Raw genomic sequence first — 13,888 nt, 5'->3', positions numbered from 1 at the left:
CTCCCTGAGTTGCAAAGGACCTCACTGAATAGCTGAGGCTGTCTGTGAACCATTATCCTCCGGTCTCAGCCTCCCAAATGCTGGGATTACAAGCGTGCGTTACCACACTAGGCTCTATGATGTTTTTATAATGTTTTTAAAGAACAGCAACAAGTATAGAAGACTAGAGCAGAGGATGGAAGTGGTGATGAGATTAAAAGTGTTGTTGCCAAGCTGGGTGTGAGGGAGCAAGCCTGTAATCTCAGTACTTGGGAGGCTGAGACTGGAGGTTCGCAGGTTTGCGGCCTCAGCTACTTAGTGAAGCCCTCTGCAACTTAGTGAGACCCTGTTTCAAAATAAAGAATAATTTAAGAAAAGAAAAAAAAAAAACAGGGCTAGAAAGTACTTCAGATTCCAGGTAGAATGTCTCTGGGTTCAATCCCTAGTACCTCAAAAAAAAAAAAAAAAAAAAAAAAGTGTTGCTGCCAAGTGGGATGTGGTGGCAACACAGCTGTGATCCCAGTACTTGAGAGGCTGAGACAGGAGGATCCCAGGTTCTCCCGTAGCCTCAGCTACTTAGTGAGGCTTTCAGCAACTTAGTAAAAACCCTGTTTAAAAATAAAGATAAAATCTGGGCGTGGTGGTGCACACTTGCAATCCTGGTGCCAGAGATAGGAGGATCGCACAGGTTCGAAACCAGCCCTGCTGGCTTAAGAGACCCTGTTTCCAAATAAAAACACAAAATAGGTCTGGGAGTGTAATCCGGAGGTAGAAGGGTTTCCAGGAATCCCAGTACCACCAAAAAATAAACAAATAATTAAATAAAGATTAAAAAATAGGGCTGGGAGTGAAGCCAGTCGTGGTGGCGCACGCTTGTAATCCCAGCATTCGGGAGGCTGAGACCGGAGGATCATGATTCGCAGACAGCCTCAGCTACTTGGTGAGGCCCTCTGAAACTTAGTGAGACCCTGGTTCAAAATAATTAAAAAAAAAAAAAAAGGGCTACAAGCTTGGAGGTCGAATGTCAAACAAAACAAAATAAAACAAAACAAAAAACAAAAAAGGAGCAGGTATATATTTCGTTTCCTGGGCAGCTTAAGAAAGGAGAGAAAGGAAATAGCGTGGCAGCTTGAGAAAAAAACTGATTTGGGAAAGGGTTGCTTTTATATTTCTATTTTTAGGATAAGGAAAATTTTAAGAGTTGAATGTGTTTGTAGAGAAAAGTAGAGAAACTGAAAATGATAGAGAACCCAGAGATCCAGGAGACAGACTAGCACAGATTTGAAAAGGGAAAAAAGGGCCACCTCTGACTGAAAAAATGGTAGTGTATATAAATGAATCTCTACCAAAAAAAATAGGTAGGTAGAGAGCAAGCAAGCCACGCCGAGGTGGGTGGAGCTGTGGAAATGCAAGGTTGACAAAATTAATTTTCTTTGAAGTAAGAAATAAGGCTATCTGCCAAAACCTAGTAGCTTAACCGGATTTAGGGGGGTGAAGAATGTGAGAAAGACTCAGAAAGCTCTGGAATAAAACGGGCTAAACAGGAACAAGAAAAAGGTCCAGAGAGCAGAGTTCAACTCTATTTAGAAAGTGATACAAAGCTTTAAAAACAAAACACTTTTCAACTGTTTCTCCCTACAAGCCCTTCAAATTTATGATCCAAAGTTGAGAGGCGTGGTGTGCATACAGCATACAGAGAGAGAGGTAAAGACAAAAGGATGCTGCCATTCCTGCCATGGGATGGATCTTCATGCCTCCTACCAAATTTGGGGGCGAAATGTCATGAAGTTGACACCCAACAGTAGAGCAGGTGAAAAGCCAGAATTTTGGCAGCATTTTCTCTGTGCAAATCTTTGTATGTTCTGTTCCAAACTAACAGTTGCAGTAGTCTTTTAATTGTAGCACTAAAAACAAGATTTTTGGGAACAGTATGACTCAGTTCACATTTATTTTTAGAAGTGGAATTAAAAAATAATGATAATTCAGTCAGGTAGAATAGGGGAAATTAAGAAAAGTGGATTGTTGGAGGACACTGAATCCCATGATTAAAACTTTTAATTAACTCCAACAGGCTATTGGGAGGCATCAAAGTAAAGAAAGTTGGTGAAACCAAAACTAAGCTTGACGATGGTTTTTGACTGCTGTAAGAAATAGTGAATGTGCTGGGCATGGCACATGCCTGTAATCCTAGTACTTGAGGCTGAAGGCAGGATTGCAGGTTCAAGGCTAGCTTCAGCAACTCAGCAAAGGCCCTCAGCAACTTAGCAGGACCTTGTTTTTTTGTTGTTTTTTTTTTAAAGTCTGAATGGAGAACAACTCGGACTTGAATGAAACTGAGCATTTATGGAGTCAAAAGACTAGGCTCTAGCCGGGCTTGGTGATGCACACTTGTAATCCCAATACTTGAGAGGCTGAGACAGGAGGATCATGGTTTGCAGACAGCCTCAGCTACTTAGGCCCTCTGCAACTCAGTGAGACCCTGTTTCAAAATGAAAATAAATAAATAGGGCTGAGGTATAGCTCGGAAGTCAAATACCCCTGGGTTCCATCTCCAGTATCTATCTATCTATCTCTCTCTCTCTCTCTCTCTCTCTCTCTCTCTCTCTCTCTCTCTCTCTCACACACACACACACACACACACACACACACACACACACACACACACACGGATAGGATCTTATTTTACCGATAGTCTTTCTGTTGTTCTGGTATCCAGTCATGCAACCGGTGGGTCAGGTAGGGCATTACTGCCCACATTAGTTCTAGCAGATACCCACAGGGTCTCTATTCACTTTCTGGGCTTATCTGAGGATTAAATAGGGATGAAAATGTTAGATTTTAGAGAGAACCTATAATGTGTCAAAAAACCCAAATATGTAGCCTGGTCACTTAAACTAAATTTATCTTCACTCTCTCTTCTCCCAGTCAAAAAGTTAGTTTTAATGCAATAAAAGGTGAGATATATAATTGTAAATATAAGACCTAGGATTAGGAGCCAGGTCAACTTTATTAGTTATTTTTTGTGGTATTGGGGATGGAACCCACAGGCATTGTACCTCTGAGCTACACTCCCTGCCCTATTTTTTTTTTTTTTGTCCTTTTATTTTTTGAAATGGTTTCAAAAAATTGCAAAGGGCCTTGCTAAGTACCTGAGACTTTCCATGAACCACAGTCCTCTGGTCTCTGCCTCCTAAATGCTGGGATTACAAGCATGCGCCACCACCCTGGGCTGACTATTTTTGCAGTACTGGAGCTGGAACCCAGGGCTGCTCTACCACTGAGCTATTCCCCAGCCATTTTTATTTTGAAACAGTCTCCCTAACTTATGCAGGCTGGCTTTGGACTTGCAGATCCTTCTGCCTCATCTTCCAGAGTAGCTGGGATTGCAGGTGTGTCTGTCCAGCAGGAGCCAGGCAGCCTTAATACCTGTGCTGGTGTCCTTAACCCCTAAGGAATATGCCGCTACTTAGTCTTCGTGGTTAAGGATGCCCACTAGGCTCTCTAGTGACTTAAAGGAAAACAATGAATGTAAACAATACGTGGATCTGGATTTGCTCTGGATCTGAAAGTTCCAACACTGTGGGTGATTATCCCGTTAGTGTGGTGATAAAAATCTGCCCTAGAGTGGGCCCAAGGTCTCCAGTTTCTCTTTCTTTTTTGTGGTACTGGGGACGGATCCCAGAGGCTTTTCTACCTCCGGGCTATACTCCCAAACCTATTTAATACTTTATTTGGAAACAGGGTCTCACTAAGTAGCTGAGGCTGGCTTTGAACCTGTGCGATCCTCCGGTCTCAGCCTCCCAAGCACTGGGATTACAAGCGTGTGCCACCACGCCTGGCACATCTTTTTATTTTTTGAAACAGGGTCTCACTGAGTTGCAGAGGGCCTCACTAAGTAGCTGAGGCTGTCCGTGAACCATGATCCTCTGGTCTCACCCTCCCGAATGTGGGGATTACAAGGGTGCGCCACCACACTCCTTCTCGGTTTTTCTTGTTATTTCCTAGTAGTAGCCCATGTCTTTGCTTATGCCCTTCCCTCAAGGTGATAACTTCTTGGTGATGAGTGACTTATTAAGGCCCAGCTCATTCAGTGAGTAAATGAACTAAACAAGAAAAGAAAGGCCCAGTAGGGCCTGGAAGGTTCTGCAGTAATAAGTGGGGTAAATGAACACTGATAAAAAAAAAAAAAAAAAGCCAAGAGGGGGTCATCAGAGACATAGTATCATTACTTCGGGCTTTTTTCTTTCTTTCTTTTATTTATTTATTTTTTTTTGTAGTATTGGGAATGGAACCCAGGAGCATGGTACCTCCAAGCTACACCCCCGGCCCAATTTTTTATTCTTTATTTTGAAACCAGGTCTCACTGAGTTGCAAAGGGCTTACTAGGTAGCTAAGGATGTTGGCACACCACAATCCTCCCGGTTCAGCCTCCTGAATGCTGGGATTACAAATGTGTGCCACTGTGCTTAAAATGTGTACTTTTCTCCAGTTGAAATTGTGTGTGTGCACACACGCGTGTGTCTGTGTGTGGTACTAGGGATGGAACCCAGGGGCCTTCTACCTCCAGGCTACACTCCCAAACCTATTTTATATTTTATTTGGAAACAGGGTCTTTTAAGCCAGCTGAGGCTGGCTTCAAACCTGTGCAATCCTCCTGTCTCAGCCTCCCAAGTGCAGGGGATGACAAGTGTGCGCCACCACGCCTGGCCTCTCTAGTTGAATTTAAAACAACCTACCTACCAGCAAAAGAACAGATCTAAGCTGGGCATGGGGATGCTTGTAATCCCCGCGCTTGGGAAGCGGGAGACAGGAGGATCCCACAGGTTCAAAGCCAGCCTCTCTGGCTTGAGACCGTTTCCAAATTAAAAAATATAAAAATAGGTCTGGGAGTGCAGCTGGGAGGAAGAAGGGCTTCCAGAAACCCCAGTATCACCAAAAATAAATAAGTAAATTAATTAATTAATAAGACTGAGGTGTAGCTTGGAGGTACAATGCCCCTCGGTCATCCTTAGTACTGCAAAAACAACCCAAAAAAGCAAAACAAAACAAAAGAAACCAAGAACAGATCTATTAAAGCAACAAAGCTTTCGTGTGTAGGACTGATTTTTTCAGTAGAGCAATTTTTTTTTTTTTTTTTTGATGGTACTGGGGATGGAACCCAGGGGCCTTCTGCCTCTGGGGTGCACCCCCAAGACTTACATTTTATTTGGAAAGTCTCACTAAGTTGCTGAGAGCCTCACTTTAAGCTCTGAGGCTGGCTTTGAACCTATGCGATCCTCCTGTCTCAGCCTCCCAAGTACTAGGACTACAAGCGTCCACTGCCACACCTGGCTTCCAATTTTGGGTTTTGACATTAGCTGTTGCCGTACTCAGCAGAACCTAAATAGTAGCAGAGGCACAAGATTCAAGCTTTGTGTCAGCTAGATAAGAAGCCCGGAGTTAAGGCATAAGCAGCACCTAATTAATAGAGAATTTCAGTGTTTTATCTAAAATTATTTGATGAATTCTTTTCATTAAATTACAGTCATGGCAGTGACTATGAATATTCTTAAGCACACAAGTAAACCAAAGTCTGCTTTCTGACGTCCTTATTTTCTAATTTCCACAGGAGATGCTGAACATAAGCCATATATCTGTGGGGATGCAGATTCTGCCTCTACTGTTTTGGATGGGACCGAAGACTACCTCATTCTGGCCTGTGACGGCTTCTATGACACCGTGAACCCTGATGAGGCAGTGAAAGTTGTGTCTGACCATTTGAAAGAGAATAATGGAGACAGCAGTATGGTTGCCCACAAATTAGTGGCCTCAGCTCGTGATGCTGGGTCAAGTGATAACATCACTGTTATTGTGGTATTCCTGAGGGACATGAACAAAGCTGTAAATGTTAGTGAGGAGTCAGATTGGACAGAGAACTCTTTTCAAGGAGGGCAAGAAGATGGTGGGGATGATAAGGAGAATCATGGAGAGTGCAAACGCCCTTGGCCTCAGCACCAGTGCTCAGCACCAGCCGATCTAGGCTATGATGGGCGTGTGGATTCATTCACTGATAGAACTAGCCTGAGCCCCGGGTCCCAAATCAACGTGCTGGAAGACCCAGGCTACTTAAATCTCACACAGATAGAAGCAAGCAAACCTCACAGGGCCAAGATTTTGCCATCAGTTGAGATGTTTGGCCCTGGTGCACCAAAGAGAGCAAATCTTAGTAATGAGCTAATAATGGAGGAAAAACCAGTTCAATCATCATGGCCTGAGCGGAGTGGTGCTGGAGAGCTTCCTGCTTCTTTGATTTTTGGTTTAACAGGGAAACAGATAAATAGAATGGAGAGCTGGTCTCCCGTCTGTTCTGGGTTGGAAAACGAACAGTTGAGATCCCTGGGTAAAAGAGTTTCTAGATTGTATCGTTTGTACCACTCCTCCTCCCAGAGGCGGCGTGGGTTCAGGTTTAATCCAAAGTTTTACTCACTTCTCTCTGCTCAAGAGCCTTCCCACAACCCAGGCATTAGCCTGTTCTCACTTACTCGAAGTGGGAAGAGAAATAGGATGTTAAAAAGTTCTGTGTCATGGAGAGAAAACAGTTGGAAAGGGTACAGTGAGAACACAATGAGGAAGGTCAGAAAGGACAATGATACTCCATACCCAGACATTCTCTGGAGCTATAAAATATAATACTACTTCTTCTTTAAAGTAGGCTAGCTAGCTACCCCTCAATTAAAAACACTTTCAGAGTAGAAACAAGGTAGAAATTTCTAAAACATACGTGTTTCATTATGAATCCATGGATGGCTCAATTCTTAAATGTAAATAGATATCTAGGAAATTCAATACAGTGTTTCAATCTAAAAAGAAGTATTGGCGGTTTCACTAGCAAAATTATACAACTGGTCCCTGTGATGTGTCTCTACACCTCCATCCAGCCCCTCCCCACCATCCCTTCACGTCACTAGTGGAAGCTTGAGAGTCACTTCAGTCAGGAGATAGAGTGCTGAAATCACAACTGGGTTGAAAATCTGGTCTGATGTGCCTCATTTATTTATGGAAAACAAAGCAGAATTAAATTCAGCTGGCAATCATCCCTCCCCCTTTTTTGGGTAGGTAAATGACTAAAAGCCATAAGGATCTTAACTGGTTAATGAGGAAAGTACAATCTAGTGTAAAAGTGTCATACTCTCAGACTTCTGAGGCAGTATATGGCCAAAAAAATTTACTTTGTCCTACAACATAAAAGACAACGAACATGTTTTGAATTAAAACATCTCCAGGGCTGTCGTTATTTGGGAGTTTCATAGCTTGTCATGGTGCTTTGGGTGGAATTTTTATCATCTGTCATTTTAGGAGACCACAGTCAGCTGGTATTGATCTAAGATGCTAATGTGTCTTCACGGTACCTTCATCTCAGGAATAAAACTGGTTGAATAGAGATGATGTCAGGTACAAATGTATAAGAATCAAAATGCCATTTAAAAAAGTTAAATAGCATTTCTATATTTTCTACTTTATTTTTTAAGTTCATAGACAACAAAGGCATATACTACCGTAACATAAAAAGTGGTTTTGGAGAATGCAAAGTGCTAGTTTTAACTTCTCTTACAATTGTTTTCCCCAAGGGAATGAAGTAATTGGTATGAAGGAGGCGGAAAGTACTGCCTAAGGTGAACCCAGAGGCCACGTGCAGAGGAGAATGCAGATGACTGAGAGCCAGGTCTGTTTAGTTATAACTGGAAGATGAGCCAGAGTCCTGCCTGCAAATGCAACTTCAGACTGCAGAGATAGGACGTGTGCTTCTGATGTCAATATTTAGTTATATTTAATATTTTTAAATTATCTGCCTTTTGCTATTCCTGCAGTTTCAAGCCAGCACCATATCTTCAGCTAAAAACAGCACATAACTATCAGAGTCATTCAGCGAAGCAGTCTGATTCTGATAACCATGAATGTCTCTTGTTGCCCTTCCCTAGCCAACTGCGGAGCGGCTGTGCCCGTGGACAGGAGTGGCCCTGCTGTACTTACCAGTCACTCAGACAGTCGGATGCACTAAGTGCTCTCGCCAAGTCAAGTCCACCTTCTAATCATGTTTTTACATGATAATGCATTTTACCTTACAGTCTCTAGTCCCATAGACTAGGACTAAACTTCCCCAAATTTGAAGACATAGATGAATATAGCTTATTAAGGGGACAGACCAGTATAGCTACATTAAATAATTTTAAAAACAGCTTAATCCTTTTAACAGTGATGACTGTAAATCTACAGGTTTTTTTTTTTTTAATTTTGGGAATAAGTTGAGATATTCAGTATTTGTTTTCTCTTGACTTTGAAGTTTTATTCTTTCAAGTCTTGTGACACATGGTTGAGAAGGAGTCAACATGGCTCCAGCTCTAACATTACAATTTTCCATTGTCTTGATGTTCTGCCCATACCTGGACCTCACTCATATCTGCCATTTTCTGAAGCCTAGATCTTGTTGGCAACCCTTCTGATGCAGTCTTTTTCAAATCAAATTATCTAAGAAAACAAGAAAATAAAGGCAGCAGAATATTGGTACATGTTATACTCCAAAATACTTAGCTGAGTTAAAAAAAATTAAAGTTGTCTATTGGTAACTTTTCTTTTTAAAGTCAGATTTCGTGAAAGAAGTCACACATGATAAGCTTTCTCAGTAGGGAAAAAATGGTTGGCTGGGATGGATAAATACAGACCGTTTTTAAAGGCCTAGATTTTGTAGGTCTGACTACATAGCAGTGTTAACTCCATTTCTCATACCATTAGTGCTCTAGAAAATAGAGAACAGTAGTTCTAGTTAATAGACCAATATTGTAAAAACTAGCAACTATTCATTTGTTCACAAGACACTTATTTATAGGGTAGTTAGGTACCATTTGTAAGGTAAGTCCTTTAAAATTCTATAATACATATAAAGTAGTGGTTATTGGTCTGATACATGCTGCTCTTGGTTCTAGAAACTAGACAAAAAGCAGTGCTTTGTGAAACGCAGTGTTCTATCTTAATGCCACTGGTGATAGGAAGTAGTCCCCTCAGTTCAGATCCTGTGCCCTTATTTGCTGCTTGCTAATGTAAGCAATAAGTAACCCTCTAATAATGGTATCTACACATTTCTGTAACTTGTATTTAATGATGGTGTATCTGGTGATTGTAAAAATATTAGGTATAAAAGTATCTATAATATATATTAACTGTTAATGCTGAGGTATAGTCTGTGAATTATGTGTTTTGTACCTTTACTCATTGTGTATTTTAGTGGTGGTGAAAGTTCTACACTCAATCCTTAAAGAGTGGCAGTATCCCTTTTCAATTTATCATGACCTGCATCAATCTGTTTGCTTGCTAAACAAGTTTTGTTAGAAATAGTAAAACGAATATAATCAAGAAAGTGTAGGTTAGGGAAACAAGACTTCAAGTCACCAATGGAAGTCATCACGAACTCCTTGTACATTCACTGTGAGTTTCAAAGGGAGTCAGTCCCTAATTTAAAAGCTTCCTCTTTCACTTTCTAGATGTGTACTTTTGAGGGATTTCTGAGGTTAGGCAACAAAACAGTACAGCACCGAAACACTGGGGCTCTTAATCCCATTGAGGTCTGTACTACAGAGGTCAGGTAGAAACACAGCTGTACATACCTTTTCTTTACCTAAAAGTGCCATCCATTGTCCTTGAAGTCATATGATAAAAGTTCCTGTTACATTTAAGTAGGAAGCTCCTTGAGAGTAGCACCATTTCTAAGGACAATGTCAATGTCGAGTCTGTTCTGACCACATTTATGTGGTAGGATATCAACACTGCATTTCCATGACAACCACACTCCACTGTTGGAACACTGTGCCAGTGAGAAGTGCAACACTCAGCCAATGGGCAGATAAAGATGGATCTACAGACAGACTGCTGTGGTCAAGTGCTTCCTTCCCACCACTCGCTGAGGTTTTGTGACATGATCTCAATTGTTAATTTTTAAACTCTGTTCACTCAGTAAACATTCTCACCTGAGCAAGGCCATAAAAGGATTATACTTTTGTTTACACCTTAATTTGGGACTATTTTTCTTTGGATCATACGTTTGCAAAAGAGAGAACACTTTATTTTTCCACCTTTGAAAACACCCACTTTTCTGCTCTGACCTGTGAAAAGTAAAATGTCTTTTTCAAGACAAAAATGATACTGCCAGTATTATAATACATCTTCCAGACAAATTGTACTGAATTGAAAAAGTTACTTCCTCCAGCAACGTGTTATGTTTCAAAGACTATTGTACTAATTAGAAAATATGAAATAGGGAACTCCAGACTGACATAGCAGTTGCTGTTGCTCTTGAAGAGGAAATAAATTAACTTTGATGTATTAGGCAATCCAGGTACATCATTGTAAACTCTCTCTAGGTGCTCTTTGGTGAGAGACAGGCTTTCTCTTGTTCATGACATTTCTCTGCAAAGGATTCTCTATGGAGTGAAGTGAATAATTTCTTATCAAGTAAATTTATCAATTTACAAACCTGCTGTACAGATCACTTTTGAGTTCCATTGTAATCATGAGTGATCCTTCATAATTTATTTATTGAAACTGTTAATTCAGGTAAGGAGTATGTTCAAACTTTGCCAATATCTTAATAAAACCCAGCAATTTAAAACCACTAAGTCATTGTCTTTTCTTTAAAAGCTAAGTTTAATGCTTAAATTTAGAGATTCCCTCAGAAGGGGGGTGGGAGTAGGGAATACTGAGATGATAATTTCAGCCTCAGAAAGCGCTATTTTAACCATTATTTCCCCCCATGAACCCTGGAAGCCCAGAAGAGAAATGCTTTATCTTTTATGCGCTCTCCCTACTGGTTTAGCAGGAGGAAGAGGGAGAGACAGAGGGTTAGTATCCTCCAATGAGGAGAAGCGGGACCTGCCAACGCTAAGTGATTCCTCAGACCTCCCAATGACGTCACTCTTAGAATGATGCACCTGTTCACTCAAATTTTACCCTTTCGCTTTGCCTTTACCCATTTAGTATCAGTTGTGGTCCAGAGGATTGCTGCCAAGAGAGTAATGAGTACGTGGAGAATAGAAGTGAAACCAATTGAGACGCCTGCATCTAAAGGAACGGAACTAACCAATCCTGACAACAAGGAAACCTACCAGGGGCATTCTACCTCCAAGCTCCACCCCCAGCCCTGTTTTTTATTCTTTATTTTGAAACAGGGTCTCATTGAGTTGCAGAGGGCCTCACTAAGTAGCTGAGGCTGGCTGCAAATCGCGATCCTCCAATCTCAGCCTCCCAATTCAGGGATTACAAGCGTGCGCCGCCACGCCCAGTTTATTACCTCCTCCTTGCCATGAGAGATGTTTAATTTCATAGTGTTATAATGATCTTAACTCCTAATTCCCTAAATTCATTATCCTTACTTAGTATGACTTTATGTACACACACACACACACACACACACACACAGATTTGAAATGATATTTGAAGGGATTTACTAAATGATATTTGTCTTTTTTCTTTTCTTTGGTGGTACTGGGGTTCCTGGAAGCCCTTCTACCTCCGGGCTACACTCCCAGACCTATTTTATACTTTTTTATTTTTGGAAACAGGGTCTCTTAAGCCAGCACGGCTGGCTTTGAACCTGCGCCATCCTCCTGTCTCTGCCTCCCAAGCGCAGGGATTACAAGCCTGCGCCACCACACCCAGCTTACTAAATGATATTTGAAGGGATTTACTAAAGCAGGGAATGAAAGAAAAGGAAAATGTGTTATTTACATTTAGAAAAAAGTCTCCTAAAAGTTGGCATTACATAATCAAAAAGGAACACCTCTTTGTGAAGCAGCTACAAAACATAAGTGAACCACCAAAGGATAATAAAATCATTTTAACTTAAATGAAAATTTACCGACCTTACCAAATCAGAAGAAACGGCTGGGATGGGGGTGGGGCTCTAGCTCAGGTGCAGAGCGCTTGGCCCTGGGTTTGACCACCAGCACGGCCCCCACCCATCAAAAAGGCCAACTGTCAGCCTTTTGTGTTTTTCTTCCCCTTTTGGTACTGAGGTTCAACCCAGGGTCTTGAGGCTGGAAGGGACCCTCACATACTGGTTCTATCTGCTATCTGCTTTTTTAGATCTTGCTCTAGGACCAGAGAAACAAATGTGAAAAATGGTTAGGAATGAGAAATCATTCTAAAAAATCATTCCAGAAAAAGTTCCTACCAGTCAGTACACTGGGTGATAAGAAAACTAGAGGGAAAGTATGTGTGCTTAGGGGAGGGGGCTTGGGGGAGATAAGCCATTCCCAGTTCCTGCGGCCTATCAGGTAGAATGAACTGAACAAGCCGGAAGCCTGGGGCTTTTCCCAGGGCACCAGCAGACACGAACCACCTGGGCTGTGGGTGAGGACCCTGGCTGGGCAGAGCAGAATGGAAGGAGCACTCCCCATAAATCCATTAGAGAAAGGTTTGTAGAAAGAGTAGTCCATTCAAATTATGTCACAAACTATAGTGTGGCTGATGAAACCATGTTTTTATTGGTTGAGGCCAAATGAGAAATCTAAAAACACCACCATGTAAAAGCTAAATTGCATATGCAAAGAAAAAAATAGCTCTATTTCCCAAGCTTTCTAAAATCACTGTGTGTTTGTGGAGGGAGTACTGGGAGTGAACCCAGGGGAGGTCTACCTCCAAGCGACACCCCTAACCCTATTTTTTCTTTACTTGAAACAGGGTCTCATTAAGTTGTGGAGGGCCTAAGGTAGCTAAGGCTGGCCTTGAATCCATAATCCTCCTGTCTCAGCCTCCCAAGTACTGAGATTAAAAGGGTGTGCTACCACATCCAGCTATAATCACCTTAACTAGGATAAAACTTAAAACAGAGCCGAGCATGGGAGTGCAAGCTTGTAATCCCCGCGCTTAGGAGGCTGAGACAGGGGGATCGCGCAGGTTCGAAGCCAGCCTCAGCTACTTAGTGAGACCCTGTTTCCAAATAAAAATAAACTGGGTCTGGGAGTATAGCCCAGAGGTAGCCTCTAGGTTCCACCCCCAGTACCACCAAAAAAAACAAAAAAACAAAAAAAAACATACAGTACAGCTGGGCGTATACCTGTAATCCCAGTGCTTGCTTAGGAGGCTGAGATAGGAGGATCACAGGTTCAAGGCCAGCCTCAGCAATTTAACTGAGGCCCACTCCAACTTAATGAGATCCTGCTTCAAAAATAAAAAATAAAATAGGGCAGGGGGTGTTACTCAGAGGTAGAATGCCCTTGGCTTCAATCCCCCTATCATGTACACAGAGTCGACTTGTAATCTGGCATTTTCATTGTAGGAATTGAAGCAATGTTTCTCTAAGCTCAAAGTACTATTACTTTTGGATTTGTTTTTTGTGTGTGTAGTCCTGGGGACTGAACCCTGGGGCATTCTACTGCTGAGCTATATATTTTATTTTTTATTTTGAAAGAGGGTTTCACTAAGTTGCAGAGGGTCTTACCAAGTGCCTCAGCCTTCCAAGTACTGGAATTTTAAGTACGTGACACCATGATTACTTAATTATAACTCTTTTTTGTGTGTGTGGTACTAGGGATGGAACCTAGGGACATTCTACCTCTGAGTAACACCTTCAGACCTATTTTATCCTATTTATTTATTGTGGCACTGGGGATGGAAATCAGGGGCATCTACTTTCAAACTCCACCCCCAGCCCTATTTTTTATTCTTTATTTTGTAAAAGGGTCTAAGTTGCAAAAGGCCTAAGTAGCAGAGTCTGGCCTTGGGCCTGCAATCCTCCTGTCTACATATATGCTACCATACCAGGTTTTTTATTCTTTATTAAAAAAGTTTTTTTATTCTTTATTAAAAAAGTTTTGAAGGGCCTCGCAAACTGCTGAAGCTGGTTGCGAACCAATGATCCTATCTACGACTAAAAGCATGT

At 41.6% G+C, this 13,888-nt stretch overlaps 1 protein-coding gene across 1 annotated transcript in view; it reads left to right on the top strand.

The window, feature by feature from the left end:
* PPM1E (protein phosphatase, Mg2+/Mn2+ dependent 1E) overlaps positions 1–6,648 on the top strand; it is a gene marked incomplete at both ends in the record, with an annotated part of 121,316 nt that extends 114,668 nt beyond the window's left edge. The window contains one exon of the mRNA XM_080712689.1: positions 5,588–6,648. Coding sequence (XP_080568815.1) covers positions 5,588–6,648 — 1,061 coding nt within the window. The remainder of the gene's footprint in view (positions 1–5,587) is intronic.
* Positions 6,649–13,888: the final 7,240 nt, after the last annotated feature.

The sequence above is a fragment of the Muscardinus avellanarius genome, assembly GCF_963383645.1.
Source record: "Muscardinus avellanarius genome assembly, chromosome: 16".
Classification (NCBI taxonomy): Eukaryota; Metazoa; Chordata; class Mammalia; order Rodentia; family Gliridae; genus Muscardinus; species Muscardinus avellanarius.
Note: the sequence above shows the minus strand (reverse complement) of the source record. Positions and strands in the feature narration are given on the sequence as shown.